Raw genomic sequence first — 14679 nt, 5'->3', positions numbered from 1 at the left:
TGGACAAGAGAAGTCTGCAAGTGTTTGTGATTTATATGGCTGATCCCTCTTTTGTGAGGCTGTACTTGACTAAGGCTGACACATTCAGGCAAGTTACAGATGGTGGCAGATTTACAGGCTTCCCAATCTGGGCGCACGGTGGCGCGGGCACTTCTGTGAGTTTGGGCATCACACAAAGGCTTTAAATCACAGATTGGCCCGATTTCATTCTACTCCAGAGCTTTTCTTTTCTTTTTTTTTTTCTTTCTTTCTTTTTTTTTTTGGAGCGAGCGGGCATAAAAGATGGGCATTTACCGATGCTGCTCACTCAAATTGATTGTTTAATGACTTGGACACTCAACTTCATTGTGCAGTTGAGTGTTAAAGTCCTTTTTGGACAAGATGGGAGAAAAACACTCATGCACAGACACATCCCAAGTCTATTTGTTCCACAGAGGGTTCTAAAAAGTAGAACAAATCTACTCATAAATAAACTGTGATTGCATTTCATTGCATCTCTGGTACATTATTTAATGCATGTGTGTTGTGTGAATAATACACATGCTGTGCTTTTTTCAGTGGGAAGTGTCTGCAGGGAGAACGCGGCCCTGTAAGAGCAGAATAGCTGATCAGCTCCTATATTTAATTCATGACAAAGCACATCTGCTCCATACTGGAGAGTTCACGACTAAACACACTTCTGAGAGCTGTAAGTAAACACACATGAGAACAACAGGAAAAAATCTCTCTAAAATGCACACACAGACAGAAAAATAAACAGAAACCAACTGACTAATCGAAGACCCACTGGAACACAGAGTTTCAAAGTGTTTCAACTCAGCCAAATATATTTCCAGATGGCTGTGTGTGTTTAAGGAAGGGCTGCTGAATTATATCCATTAAGCAGAAGCCACAAGTTTTAAGAAAATATCACACACTCATCACACTCATCTAGTAAAATTTTTTTTTTTAGCAGTACTATCACACAAGTCCTATAATAAAGGTAGTTAGTACAGCCACAGGTTAGTACGGGATAAAACTCTACTTTGTTACCTCAGTTAAGAGCTAGTTCATCAGGATGAGAAAGGGAAGTACTGAAGCAGAAAAAGGAAATACTGAACCTCTACAAGGTTAGTTAAAGAGTTAAGCCACCACATTGTATATGTGTGTGTGTGTGTGTGTGTGTGTGTGTGTGTGTGTAGCAGGAAGGGAGGAAGAAGCACAGAAGGCAGAGGGAATTCATGCAGTATGAAGGAGTGACTGGGATGGGTACTTACCGACAGGGCGAGCTGAAGACACAACAATGGTGGAGTGAAAACAACAAAAAATGAACAAAAGACAGACACAAACATAAAGGACGTACAAAGAAGAAAGTGAAAAGAATTAAGAACAAAAGAAATTAAATTCAGAATGAACAATGGCAATGTGTTTTTTGGGCACATCATTTCAGCACTGTGTTGGTCGGTGGAAACAGATTCCACAGCATAGATGGAAGAGGAGAGGAGAAATGAAATGTATTTTATTTTTCAACTTCGATATGGACCAAAATCTTCAAAAAAAAAAAAGTTAATCCGGACGAGCGCCACCCAGTGGCAACATAATATAATGCTTATTTTTATTGTGTGAGCATGTGGAGAGCTAAAAAAAAAGCAAAATCAGCAGTCTTCTATCTCCTCCTTAACTGACAGGCATCTATTTTCATGTGAAGTCATTAAAAATGGGGGCTCGTCCGGGATGAAATTCAGGCCATGAGTTCTGCTTCACCTGCAATAATGAGGTCTATATACACAGCTCTCAGTGAGGAAGCTGAGCCGGCAAGACAGAATGTGGACAATATTGACGGAATATCCAAGAGAAACTAGCTGACGAAAAAAAAAAAAAAAAAAGCAGTTCATATTTAATGCGGTAGTGGAGCTGTCGAGGAGGCTGATGCCATATTGACATTAAGAGGGAGCAATCATGCTCAGAGTGCTGTCCTCTCCTTCCTTCCCTCCTCTATCTCTCTCTCTCTCTTGAAAGGGAGCCTGTGTAAAATCCCTCCACTCTGCATCCCCACACATCCCTTCACGGCTGAACTCTGTCCGCTTGTAAATCCAGCTTTCAAAAGGGCTGAAAATTGACGGCTGTCCCCATTGGCAGCTTCAGCCCCCTCCTGAAGGCCACCGAAACACCCCTATGTGAGGTTTTAAAGCCCACCACAGAGCATCTAAGCAATTTGATTTAATGTGGTGAGAAGAGAAGGGAGACAGAGAAGAGGTGGAAGGGGAGAGAGGGAGATTATGGCAAAAAGAAGAAATTTTTTTTTATTAACCTTGCCCAGCTGAGCTGGGCTTTCCGGGGTCGGTCTGCACCAGTAAACTGTGAAATGGTTTCGCTGGTATGGGCTGGAGTGCCACAGTGGAACCGAGGAGATAGCGTGTGTTTATGTGTGTGTGGGGGGGGTTGGTGGTCTCCATTCTAGGGGGTGTAAATAATAAAAAGCATTGGTGCTCAGGGCAAGCTCACTCCACACCTAAATTACACTTCAGGAGTTCATTTGAGACCCGTCAGGAGGTTATCTCACTCTTTTAGACTGAGACTCCACCAAAATACATTATACCGCTATTGATTTCCAGTAAAGGGAAACCTTATGATAGAGTCAAATTACCCAGGTCAGCATAAATACACTGTTGGGCTTCTGAGATCCACTAATTTGATTCTGTTTGCCAAAGAAGAAAAACAAAATAAAATAAAATAAAAATCTCTCTATATATTTTAATTAATTTATTTATTTTTTAATTTATTTTAATTGATTTAATCCCCTTGGGCAGGGGGCAAAATTTAGGAATTCAGCAATCAATAATTATAATCAAGTAATCAAAAACTGTAATTAGTAATCAATGATGCAATCAAAAGCATTCATCCAAGCTGATTGCATGAGTTGCTTTGAAACAGTTTGATGAAATGCACATTTTTGAAGGCAACCAACCACCCTGTCAGAGTCTAAAGTTGTAAGCAGTGTGATTTAACTTTTGTGGTAGATTTGGATACTCAACTGACCTCTAACCGTGAGGGTGGCGGACGCCTCTGTTTTGCCCACTCGGTTCTCCGCTAAACAGGTGAAGGTTCCTTCGTCACTCGCTGCTGCCTTCTTTATCCTCAGCACATAGTCATCTTTATCATATTTAATATCATACCTGAAACACATATGAACAGAAGATGAGTATATCAATTAGAAACAACTTCTGTATGTACTATTGTATACTTTACCATTCAAGTTAAATAAAAAAAAAAATAAATAAATAAATAAATATATATATATATATGCTCTTCTTCTGAATACTGAAAAAAAAATAAGCAGCACAACTGTTTTCAACATTGATAATAATAAAAAATGTTTATTGCGCAGCAAATAAACATATTAGAATGATTTCTGAAGGATCATGTGACACTGAAGACTGGAGTAATGGCAGAGTATACTACAATACATAAGACATACCCAAATTATTCCATGGAATAAGAAATTATCACCAACTCACATTTGATCAACGGTCATTGTTTAGATATATAGCCAATACGAAACCATGACATTTGTGTTCATTAAAATGAACAATGCACCACAGCAGATGATATTTAGAATACCAGATAAAGAAAACCTAGTATATTCATAAAGAGCACTGTATAGAAACACAGCATTTTTTTTATTGCTGACAGCGAAAGATCAATTATTCAACAATGACACACACTCTACAGAGAAGGAGGAGGCTTTCAACTGGAACCGCAGATGCTTCCAATATTTATGAGGCGTCCGATGTGTGTGTGAGAGAGAAGTGGGTGTATCTGGGAGCTAATCAGAGAAACAGGCCGATTCCAGGTCAGACAGTACAGAGGGGGATTTGAGATGTAGAATCCAGCCTTATTGATCTGCACCTCACTGGCAGCTCCTAGGTACTTCAGGAGCACTATGTCCTGGAAACTGACAGCCAAAGGTGATGAGCTGTGTGTGAGTATGTGTGTGAGGTGAAAGTGAGGTTGAGAAGTTGACAGGCCTTGCAGGTTGGTCTTCTTTGTAGTAGGTTGCTATAATTGGGATTTCTGGAGTGTGTATGCGTGTCTGTGAGCAAGTGTGAGAGGGCGTTGTGCCATAGAGCTTTTGGTCTGACAGCTAGACAACACTCTGTCTGCTGTCTGTCACTCCAGATCCGCCCTTCCACAGGAAGCAGGGCTTAGAGAGCATGCCATGTGGCGCAGGAGACAGGATCCCTGACATGAGGACCAATAAGACCAAAATTATTCTTCGGCAAACTGTTGTTTATATACAACCAATTCACAGAATGTGTGCTGCTTTATTTAAAAAAAATAAAATATCAAAATAATGTAGCCTATAGAATGCAGTTACAATCAGTGTTGGGGGTAACACATTATAAGTAACGCAAGTTAGGTAATCAGATTACTTTTTCATGTAACTAGTAAAGTAACACATTACTTTTAAATTTACAACAAAACATCTGAGTTAGTTTTATCAAATAAGTAACTCAAGTTACTTTGTTGTCCCATTTATTGACTGGCAGTTCTCTCCCCATGTTGAGAGGAATTGTGAGTGAGTGCAGAGGTGTTGTGTGTGAACATGATGGTTATTGTAGATCTAGACTAAGGCTGCGTCCGAAAACCTAGGTAGCTGTCTTGCTGCCTCGCTGTCTTATAAGAGAATGACTTGTACGGCAGCGTTTGTGCATGAAGGCACCTCACGAAATTGATTTTAGAGTTTAATGATCTACAGCAATATAGCGTGAGCTTTGGTGAGAACTAAACAAATATTTAATTATTACAGTAGTAATTTCTCTATAGAAATGATATCAAAATTGAAATATGTTGGTCAAAATCGTACATTTATACACAAACTGAGCAGCAAACGCAACTTTCGGACGCCATCTTTATTTTTGTAGCTCAACTGTCACAGAATGGAAAGCACAGGATTGTGGGATATCAAAGGCAGCTAAGGATACATCCATGCTTCCTTCAAAAATCGATCTGAGGAAGGTATCTCATGAGAGAGGAAGTGAAGCTAACATTGGATTCGGACGTGCCTTGATGCCTTACTACCTTGAAATGTGTCCTCAGAAGGCAACATTTTCCAGTTTTCGGACGCAGCCTAAATGTGAACATGCATTTACTCATCTCACTTGCACAAAAACAGATTCAGTAGTCCTCAAAATCAATGAAAACAGTGAAATGCAAACTCAGAATATTATGCAAACCTGCAATAATTAAATATGTTAAATTGCACAAATATACTTTATGTATTTAATCTCAGTTTATTAACCAATGCCTTTAAAATCACGTTTCATTTTTTATTTATTTATTTTTTGCTGAAGTTGCTGAAGCTGAAGTTCAAGTGTTGAAATTCCTTCCCCTGTCTTATTCTTCTGTGGTCCAGAATAACAGCACAGTTGAAAGTTTAGTTTGAGCTGCGCCCTCTACTGTACAGGCATGAATTTGCATTTCTTTCAGCCTGAGGCTAATTCATTTCACTTTTGGTGTGAATGGGCCTTTACATTTGCCAAAAATAGAACTTTTTTCTTTGTTATTAAAAAAACAAACAAGCAAGCCCAGCCCAGAAAAAAGTAACTTAAAAATAACGTAACATTACATTCTATAAAAAGTGTTTCTGTGTTTCTGAATGAATTCGCGTTTTGAATGAATGGGGTGAACCAATGATTAAATGGCCCATTCATAAAGAGAGCCGTTTACTTGATTTCTGAATCAATCTGCTGTTCGAACAAACAAATTGAATGAATGACTTAATGAGCTCTATTTTAACGATCTAAGCGCATGGTCTGAAGACCATGGCGCAGATGCACTTACAGTGAGTCCAAATCCACTTTTGCTAGTTTAATGACAAAAAATGGTCATAGTGCCAGGTGCATGGTCCAAAAGGGCTGTACATAGTTTCTTAAGGAGTCACGGGTGTGTTTTGGGCGTAACGTGCAATAAACCAACCAGGTGTGCTTCCACCATGGCGGATTGCTATTTACATCCTTTTATTTTTAATATTTGGCATGTTTGTGTGCTGCTGCGCGTCCCTGTGTGTGTAAAAAGCAGAGTGTACACATATTACTAACACGTCTTTTAAATAACAAAAAAAAAATAAAAAATAAAAAATACAGCGCCATTGACTTTAGACCAGGTTTTTGTTGGTCAATGGCGCAGTAATTTTCATTTGCCTCAAAATAGCAACACGCCAACAACGCACCTGAACAGCATGCCCATGGGCGAACAAATGGGCGTGAGTGCATTTGCTATTTAAACAACGAGGCGCTGGACGTGAAAATAACTGCGGCGGGCTGAAACAAGCAAAAAACACTTGCGTCGCGATTGCCGTCGCAGTGTGCCAGGTGTATGATAGGGCCCAATGACTTACTCATTTAGACATTTACCGCTACCTACTGGTAGTTTTAGTGTCTTATTTCATAAATAAATAAATAAAAATATTAATAAAAACCCATTAGATGTAGTTCACCCAAAAATAAAAAAATCTGTCATAATTTACTCACCCTCATGACATCTTGGCTGTTGTAGCCTAAAAGGTTATGTGTAATAAATTCTATGTTGAATCGAATATAATATTTCTTTCTAAAGCTGGTGGTAATCTCTCAGCCAAATTTGATGCGCAATTAATTTGCGATTAATTAGGTTAAAATTTGAATCACTTGACAGCCCTATAATAGGAATGTCCTGATAAAGTTTAATCATATATGTAATGTCATAGTCCAGGTTCAAGTCAGGTTTTGGAGAATAAAGCTGATACTGTTCGAATGAAAACGGAAGGAGAATGACACTTCACAGAAGCTAAACACTCCGATGTATCAAGTGTCTTTCTGACAGAGCCTGAGGCAAAGTCTGACATGATTGGATACAGAGAGAGAGAGAGAGAGACGGAGATTAAAGAAACAACATAAACAAGATGCTAATCAGATTTTCAACCACTAAGACTAAATATTGCATGAAACGAGCCTGGTAAAAACGAGAAATACACTCTCTCTCTCTCTCTCTCTCTCTCTCTCTCTCTCTCTCTCTCTCTCTCTCCCTCTCTCTCACACACACACACACACACACACACACACACACACACACACACACACACACAGAAACAGTAGCGCTCTGTATGTGCTTCCTCTCTGAGCTGGATCTGTTCTCTATTAGGAGAGGAATGCAATTACACATGAAGCAAGGCAATGCTGAGGATACACTACACTCCACTGGTCTCTAAACAACACACACACATATTACGCGGCATGCGTTGCTGACAGATTTGGGGTGTAAACATTTGCAGACACAGCTTTTGAGTGTCTTTTCCTTGTTAATTCGTACTTGGAGCTCAGAGTTGCTGTGAAAGTCTGCGCCAAATGGCCTGGTGTTACTTTGATGAGCTAATGAGTTCATATCTCATCTCTGTATGAACAGCACAGGCATCCCGACAGCAAAGAAGCTTGTGAAATTCTGTAAGAGAATTCAAAATTGACAAGAAAAAGATTTGGCGTTTGGATCGGATGCGGTTTTCAGCATTTAAATGTAACTAAAACACTGCGCTGTGGGTTAATACGTTGCATGTGCACGTCTGTGTGATTGTATAACCTGAAGGTCAACTGGTTGCCAACCCGTTATCTACCACATACGCCAGCTCTTTGAAGTCAGACATCTACATAATCACGAGAGAGAAAATACAAGTGACTCTGCACAACGGGCGACGGCTGAGAATGTCAAAATTAAAATAATCTGCCGTTTCAGCGACAGGAAATAAAATAAGAGCACGTGTTTTGTCTAGTCTGGGTCTTGTGGTAATTACGTGCTGCGCGACTGTGAGTTATTTAATTATTAGATTGTCATTGTTTCTTTCTGGAAACCTAATTAATTTCTCGATATGCTTCTTGGAAAGAAAAGAGAAGAAGCGTGTTGAATTATTACCTGACAGATACACTGATTGTCGCACTCGCTGAATTAATTACTATGTATGTTTTAACTGACAGCTGAATAATGTAGATTAATCTAATTGTTTCTTACAAAACTAATAAACCAAGAAAAGTCTTCACGGAAACGCACGGAACGACATTTGTGATCTGATGAAAGGAACATGGTAAAGTAATTAGGCTATATATTAATCTTTTTGAGTTTATTACGTGTAGCATTTGGACACTTACAGAACAGAATATAATTGTAACGAATGACGTCAATGAACTAATAATTAACGGATAAAAATTCAACCGCGCTGGTTTTAGAGCCCATATTACAGTGCATATTCTGATATGATTCATAGTCCGAAACTATGAAAGCAATGGCCTTTCAGAATTGTTGAACAGGAGTAGTTTGAAATCTGTGCAGATATGGGGAATGTGGGAAAAGTACACAGAGACGTGATGGTTTATTTTGTCTGCGTGCTTGTTGTGAGAGCATGTGGCCCGGTGACCTGTACCATATCACAGACACAGACAAACAAACAAGGCATGATAGCACTCAAAAAAAAAAAAAACACAGCCGCTGTTCGCATCCTTATCTGCTGGCTGTGGACACACATTTGTTTGGAGCTGTCTCGATCGTTGATGCTGTTTTAAATAGAATATTTCATCAAATCAAAAAGTACCATGGTTTTACTTTGGGATTTTGAACAAGGTAAAATGGTCACACCGTGTTTTTGTGGCCATGCACCATGGTATTTTCAGAAGAAGCATGAAATACCATAAAAACACCTGAAATTAAGTCAAGTATATGGTAATCTTTCATACATATACATTACCATTTATAGAAGTTCAGGGTTGGTAAGATGTATTTATTGTTTTTGAAAGAAGTCTCTTTTGCTCACCAAGTCTGCAATTTTTTTTAATCAAAAATAAGGTAAAAGAGCAATATTATAAAATATAATTATAATATAACATAACTGGATATACTATGTTAATAATAATAATAATAATAATAATATCAAATTCAGCTTTATATATATATATATATATATATATATATATATATATATATATATATATATATATATATATATATATATAGTACAGTCCAAAAGTTTGGAACCACTAAGATTTTTAATGTTTTTAAAAGAAGTTTCATCTGCTCACCAAGGCTACATTTATTTAATTAAAAATACAGAAAAAAACAGTAATATTGTGAAATATTATTACAATTTAAAATAACTGTGTACTATTTAAATATATTTGACAAAGTAATTCATTCCTGTGATGTAAAGCTGAATTTTCAGCATCATTACTCCAGTTCTTCAGTGTCACATGATCCTTTAGAAATCATTCTAATATGCTGATTTGCTGCTCAATAAACATTTATGATTATTTTCAATGTACTTTTTTTTTTCAGGATTCCTTGATGAATAGAAAGTTCAAAAGAACAGCATTTATCTGAAATACAAAGCTTCTGTAGCATTATACACTACCGTTCAAAAGTTTGGGGTCAGTAAGAATTTTTATTTTTATTTTTTTGAAAAGAAATTAAAGAAATGAATACTTTTATTCAGCAAGGATGCATTAAATCAATCAAAAGTGGCAGTAAAGACATTTATAATGTTACAAAAGATTAGATTTCAGATAAACACTGTTCTTTTGAAATTTCTATTCATCAAATAATCCTGAAAAAAAATATTGTACACAAATATTTTGTACAATTGTACACATTAAATGTTTCTTGAGCAGCAGATCAGCATATTAGAATGATTTCTGAAGGATCATGTGACACTGGAGACTGGAGTAACGATGCTGAAAATTCAGCTTTGCATCACAGGAATAAATTACTTTGTGAAATATATTCAAATAGAAAATAGTTATTTTAAATTGTAATAATATTTCACAATATTACTGTTTTTACTGTATTTTTAATTAAATAAATGTAGCCTTGGTGAGCAGACGAAACTTCTTTTAAAAACATTAAAAATCTTAGTGGTTCCAAACTTTTGGACTGTACTATATATAATTTATTCCTGTGATACAAAGCTGAATTTTCAGCATCATTACTCCAGTCTTCAGTGTCACATGATCCTTTAGAAATCATTCTAATATGCTGATCTGCTGCTTAAGAATAATTTCTTATTATTATCAGTGTTGAAAACAGTTGTGCTGCTTAAAGGGTTAGTTCACCCAAAAATGAAAATTCTGTCATTTATGTCACCTTCATGTTGCTCTACACCCGTAAGACCTTCATTCATCTTCGGAACACAAATTAAGATATTTTTGATAAAATACGATGGCTCAGTGAGGCCTGCATAGACAGCAAGTTAATTAACACTTTACAAATCTTTTGTTTCGAATCAGTGGTTCGGAGCATGTATCAAACCGCCAAAGTCATGTGATTTCAGTAAACGAGGCTTCGTTACATCATAAGTGTTTCGAAATTTCAACGATTCACCACTGGGGGGCGTGACTTTTGCAGTTTGATAGATGCTCCAAACCACTGATTTGAAACAAAAGATTCGTAAAGCTTCATGAAGCAGTGTTTTGAAAGCTCCCATTACTAGATACTGTTGAATAAAGTCGTTATTTTGTTGTTTTGGCACACAAAAAGTATTTTTGTCACTTCATAACATTAAGATTGAACCACTGTAGTCACATGAACTGTTTTAAATAGGTCTTTAGCAGCTTTCTGGGCATCTGAAAGTGTTAATTGTCTTGCTGGCAATGGAGGTCTCAGTGAGACATCGGATTTGATCAAAAATATCTTAATTTGTGTTTCGAAGATCAACAAAGGTCTTATGGGTGTGGAACGGACATGAGAATGAGTAATTAATGATATAATTTTCATTTTTGGGTCAACTAACCTTTTAAGATTTTGTGGAAACTAATACATATTTCAGGATTCTTTGATGAAAAGAAAGTTCAATGAACAGCATTTATTTGAATCTTTTTCAACATTATAAATGACTTTACTGTCAATTTAGATTAATTTAATGCATCCTTGTTGAAAAATATGAGCAATATTAGTAATATTATCCAATTATATGAACATTCTCAGTCTTGTGATCATTTCCTATCAAATCTTGTGTTCTTTTACGAATTTGATCCAAGATTTATTGCTTTAGACACAATGTATCTGGTCCGTGACTAAATCTTTTTTCTTTTTTTTTTGTCTCGCCTGAAGGATGATCTTTGTCAAAAGTGTTCTCGTCCTCTCTCCCTCTCTTTATCTCACTATCACAGTTTGAATGGAGAGGCCTGAGGGTGACTAACTTCTCTTTTGCTGTGCCAGAGCCTCACCTGCACCGGTCCACCTGCAGTCTCACCTGTCTTTACCTCAGGGCCTCAGCACGGAGCAAAAGAACACCAACCAATGAGGCTTATATTATCTGCAGGGGGCCTCACGACAGAGCTCGCGTGTTTCTGAAAATGGGCCCCAGCATGGAGCTCAACACCTACATCACAGATGGCTATACGAGTAGACATTTGAAATAATGCTTTAGATCGGCAGACGTCTCTGCCAGCGTGTCCCCGTCTCACCTCCCGCGGGGGACATCAATTTCGTCTTTTTTCCAGCGGACGGATGGTTGTGGGTCTCCCTGCACCTGACAGCGAAACTCCACCGCCTCCTCCTCCAGAACCACCTGGTTAATGGGCCGCCGTAGGAACGTGGGCCTCTCTGAAAGACACAGAGACGAGAAAAGGACATAAGGGACGCGGAGACCTCATTCACTCGCTGTGACTCAGCATTGAGTCATACACCGAACAGAAGCTCTCACAGAGATTTGTGTTATTGTGTAAGGGTATGATACGCTTTTGTGTCCCAGCATGTTTTATGACTAACTTGAGGACACAAGCATAACAGAGGAATTAAACATGACACATTCTCTCATGATGGAGAAATTGAAACACTCAAACCTGCTTGTTAACATTTTCCTGGCATGATTCAGACATTTTGTGATATTTTTAAAGACTTTTTGTGGTTTTGAATGTCAGATATCAGAATTGGCACGTACCAAACACAGTGACCTGGGCCGTCTCGCTGTCTCTCTCGCCGACCATGTTGGTACCCACACAGATGTACATGCCAGCGTCGCTCTTCCTCGTGTTCGAGATCATCAGCTTCCCTCCACGGATCTGACAGAGAACACTGGAATGTTACAGTCTCTGCAACACCTCATGAGATAAGTTACTACGAAACTCTCTCTTTAGTGCCTTGCTCAAGGGCAAAATAGATGTGGTTTATGATTCACCTTTTGCTGGTTTTGAAGCTATAATTGTCAGATCATTATAAGGCCAGATCATTAACCAATATTCCACACCTCAAATAAGGCTTTCTTTGTTGCAAAAAATGATAACACTTTACAATAAGGTGTGTTAACTTAAATAAACAAGCAATATATTTTTACAGCATGCGCTAACCTTTGCTTATGTTAGTTAATTAATTAATAATAATATAAATACTAATATATATATTTTTTATTTTAATAATGTTTTAGGCAATGTTGAGATTAACATCAACTAAGATTGATAAATGCTGTAAAAGTATTGTTCATTGTTAGTTCATGCTTACTAATGCAGTTAACTATGGAAGCTTGTTTCTGCCATGGAACAAAACAATTAAAAGGTAATTGGGACTTTATTGGGACTTTATCTCACAATTCTGACTTTTTTCTCACAGTTGCTAGTTTATTTCTCACAATTCTGATTTTTTCCCACTATTGCAAGGTTATTTCTCGCAATTCTGACTTTTTCTCACAGTTACTAGTTTATTTCTCGCAATTCAGACTTTTTTTCCCGCAATTGCGAGTTTATTTCTCGTAATTCTGACTTTTTTTCCCGCAATTGCGAGTTTATTTCTCGCAATTTTGACTTTTTTTTCACGCAAATGCGAGTTTATTTCTCACAATTCTGACTTGCGAGTTTATTTCTCGCAATTTTGACGTTTTTCTCACAGTTGCTAGTTTATTTCTCACAATTCTGATTTTTTCCCGCTATTGTGAGGTTATTTGTTGCAATTCTGACTTTTTTTCCTGTAACTGCGAGTTTATTTCTCGCTATTCTGACTTTTTTTCCCGCAATTGCGAGTTTATTTCTCACAATTCTGACTTTTTTCTCACAGTTGCTAGTTTATTTCTCACAATTCTGATTTTTTCCCACTATTGCAAGGTTATTTCTCGCAATTCTGACTTTTTCTCACAGTTACTAGTTTATTTCTCGTAATTCTGACTTTTTTTCCCGCAATTGCGAGTTTATTTCTCGCAATTTTGACTTTTTTTTTCACGCAAATGCAAGTTTATTTCTCACAATTCTGACTTGCGAGTTTATTTCTCGCAATTTTGACGTTTTTCTCACAGTTGCTAGTTTATTTCTCACAATTCTGATTTTTTCCCGCTATTGTGAGGTTATTTGTTGCAATTCTGACTTTTTTTCCTGTAACTGCGAGTTTATTTCTCGCTATTCTGACTTTTTTTCCCGCAATTGCGAGTTTATTTCTCGCAATTTTGACTTTTTTCTCACAGTTGCTAGTTTATTTCTCACAATTCTGATTTTTTCCCACTATTGCAAGGCTATTTCTCGCAATTCTCACTTTTTCTCACAGTTACTAGTTTATTTCTCGCAATTCGGACTTTTTTCCCCGCAATTGCGAGTTTATTTCTCGCAATTCTGACTTTTTTTCCTGCAATTGCGAGTTTATTTCTCGCAATTCTGACTTTTTTTCCCGCAATTGCGAGTTTATTTCTCGTAATTCTGACTTTTTTTCCCGCAATTGCGAGTTTATTTCTCGCAATTTTGACTTTTTTTTAACGCAAATGCGAGTTTATTTCTCGCAATTCTGACTTGCGAGTTTATTTCTCGCAATTTTGACGTTTTTCTCACAGTTGCTAGTTTATTTCTCACAATTTTGACGTTTTTCTCATAGTTGCTAGTTTATTTCTCACAATTCTGATTTTTTCCCGCTATTGTGAGGTTATTTGTCGCAATTCTGACTTTTTTTCCTGTAACTGCGAGTTTATTTCTCGCAATTCTGACTTTTTTTCCCGCAATTGCGAGTTTATTTCTCGCAATTTTGACTTTTTTCTCACAGTTGCTAGTTTATTTCTCACAATTCTGATTTTTTCCCACTATTGCAAGGTTATTTCTCGCAATTCTCACTTTTTCTCACAGTTACTAGTTTATTTCTCGCAATTCTGAATTTTTTTCCCGCAATTGCTAGTTTATTTCTCGCAATTCTGACTTTTTTTCCCGCAATTGCAAGTTTATTTCTCGCAATTCGGACTTTTTTTCCCGCAATTGCGAGTTTATTTCTCGCAATTCTGACTTTTTTTCCTGCAATTGCGAGTTTATTTCTCGCAATTTGGACTTTTTTTTTCACGCAAATGCGAGTTTATTTCTCGCAATTCTGACTTGCGCGTTTATTTCTCGCAATTTTGACGTTTTTCTCACAGTTGCTAGTTTATTTCTCGCAATTCTGACTTTTTTCCCCGCAATTGTGAGGTTATTTGTTGCAATTCTGACTTTTTTTCCTGTAACTGCGAGTTTATTTCTCGCAATTCTGACTTTTTTTCCCGCAATTGCGAGTTTATTTCTCGCAATTTTGACTTTTTTCTCACAGTTGCTAGTTTATTTCTCACAATTCAGATTTTTTCCCACTATTGCAAGGCTATTTCTCGCAATTCTCACTTTTTCTCACAGTTACTAGTTTATTTCTCGCAATTCTGAATTTTTTCCCCGCAATTGCGAGTTTATTTCTCGCAAT

The 14679-nt window shown here is 37.2% G+C and overlaps 1 protein-coding gene across 1 annotated transcript in view; it reads right to left on the bottom strand.

Moving 5' to 3' along the window:
• Positions 1 to 14679, bottom strand: part of robo2 (roundabout, axon guidance receptor, homolog 2 (Drosophila)) — a 557168-nt gene that overhangs the window by 66166 nt on the left and 476323 nt on the right. Inside the window, 4 exon segments of the mRNA XM_048160953.1 lie at positions 1257 to 1268; positions 3019 to 3155; positions 11460 to 11598; positions 11936 to 12056. Of these exon segments, the coding sequence (XP_048016910.1) occupies positions 1257 to 1268; positions 3019 to 3155; positions 11460 to 11598; positions 11936 to 12056 (409 nt within the window).

This window comes from Megalobrama amblycephala, linkage group LG16, assembly GCF_018812025.1.
Source record: "Megalobrama amblycephala isolate DHTTF-2021 linkage group LG16, ASM1881202v1, whole genome shotgun sequence".
Lineage (NCBI taxonomy): Eukaryota > Metazoa > Chordata > Actinopteri > Cypriniformes > Xenocyprididae > Megalobrama > Megalobrama amblycephala.
The sequence above is the reverse complement of the archived record's forward strand: the minus strand, read 5'-3'. Positions and strand labels throughout refer to the sequence as shown.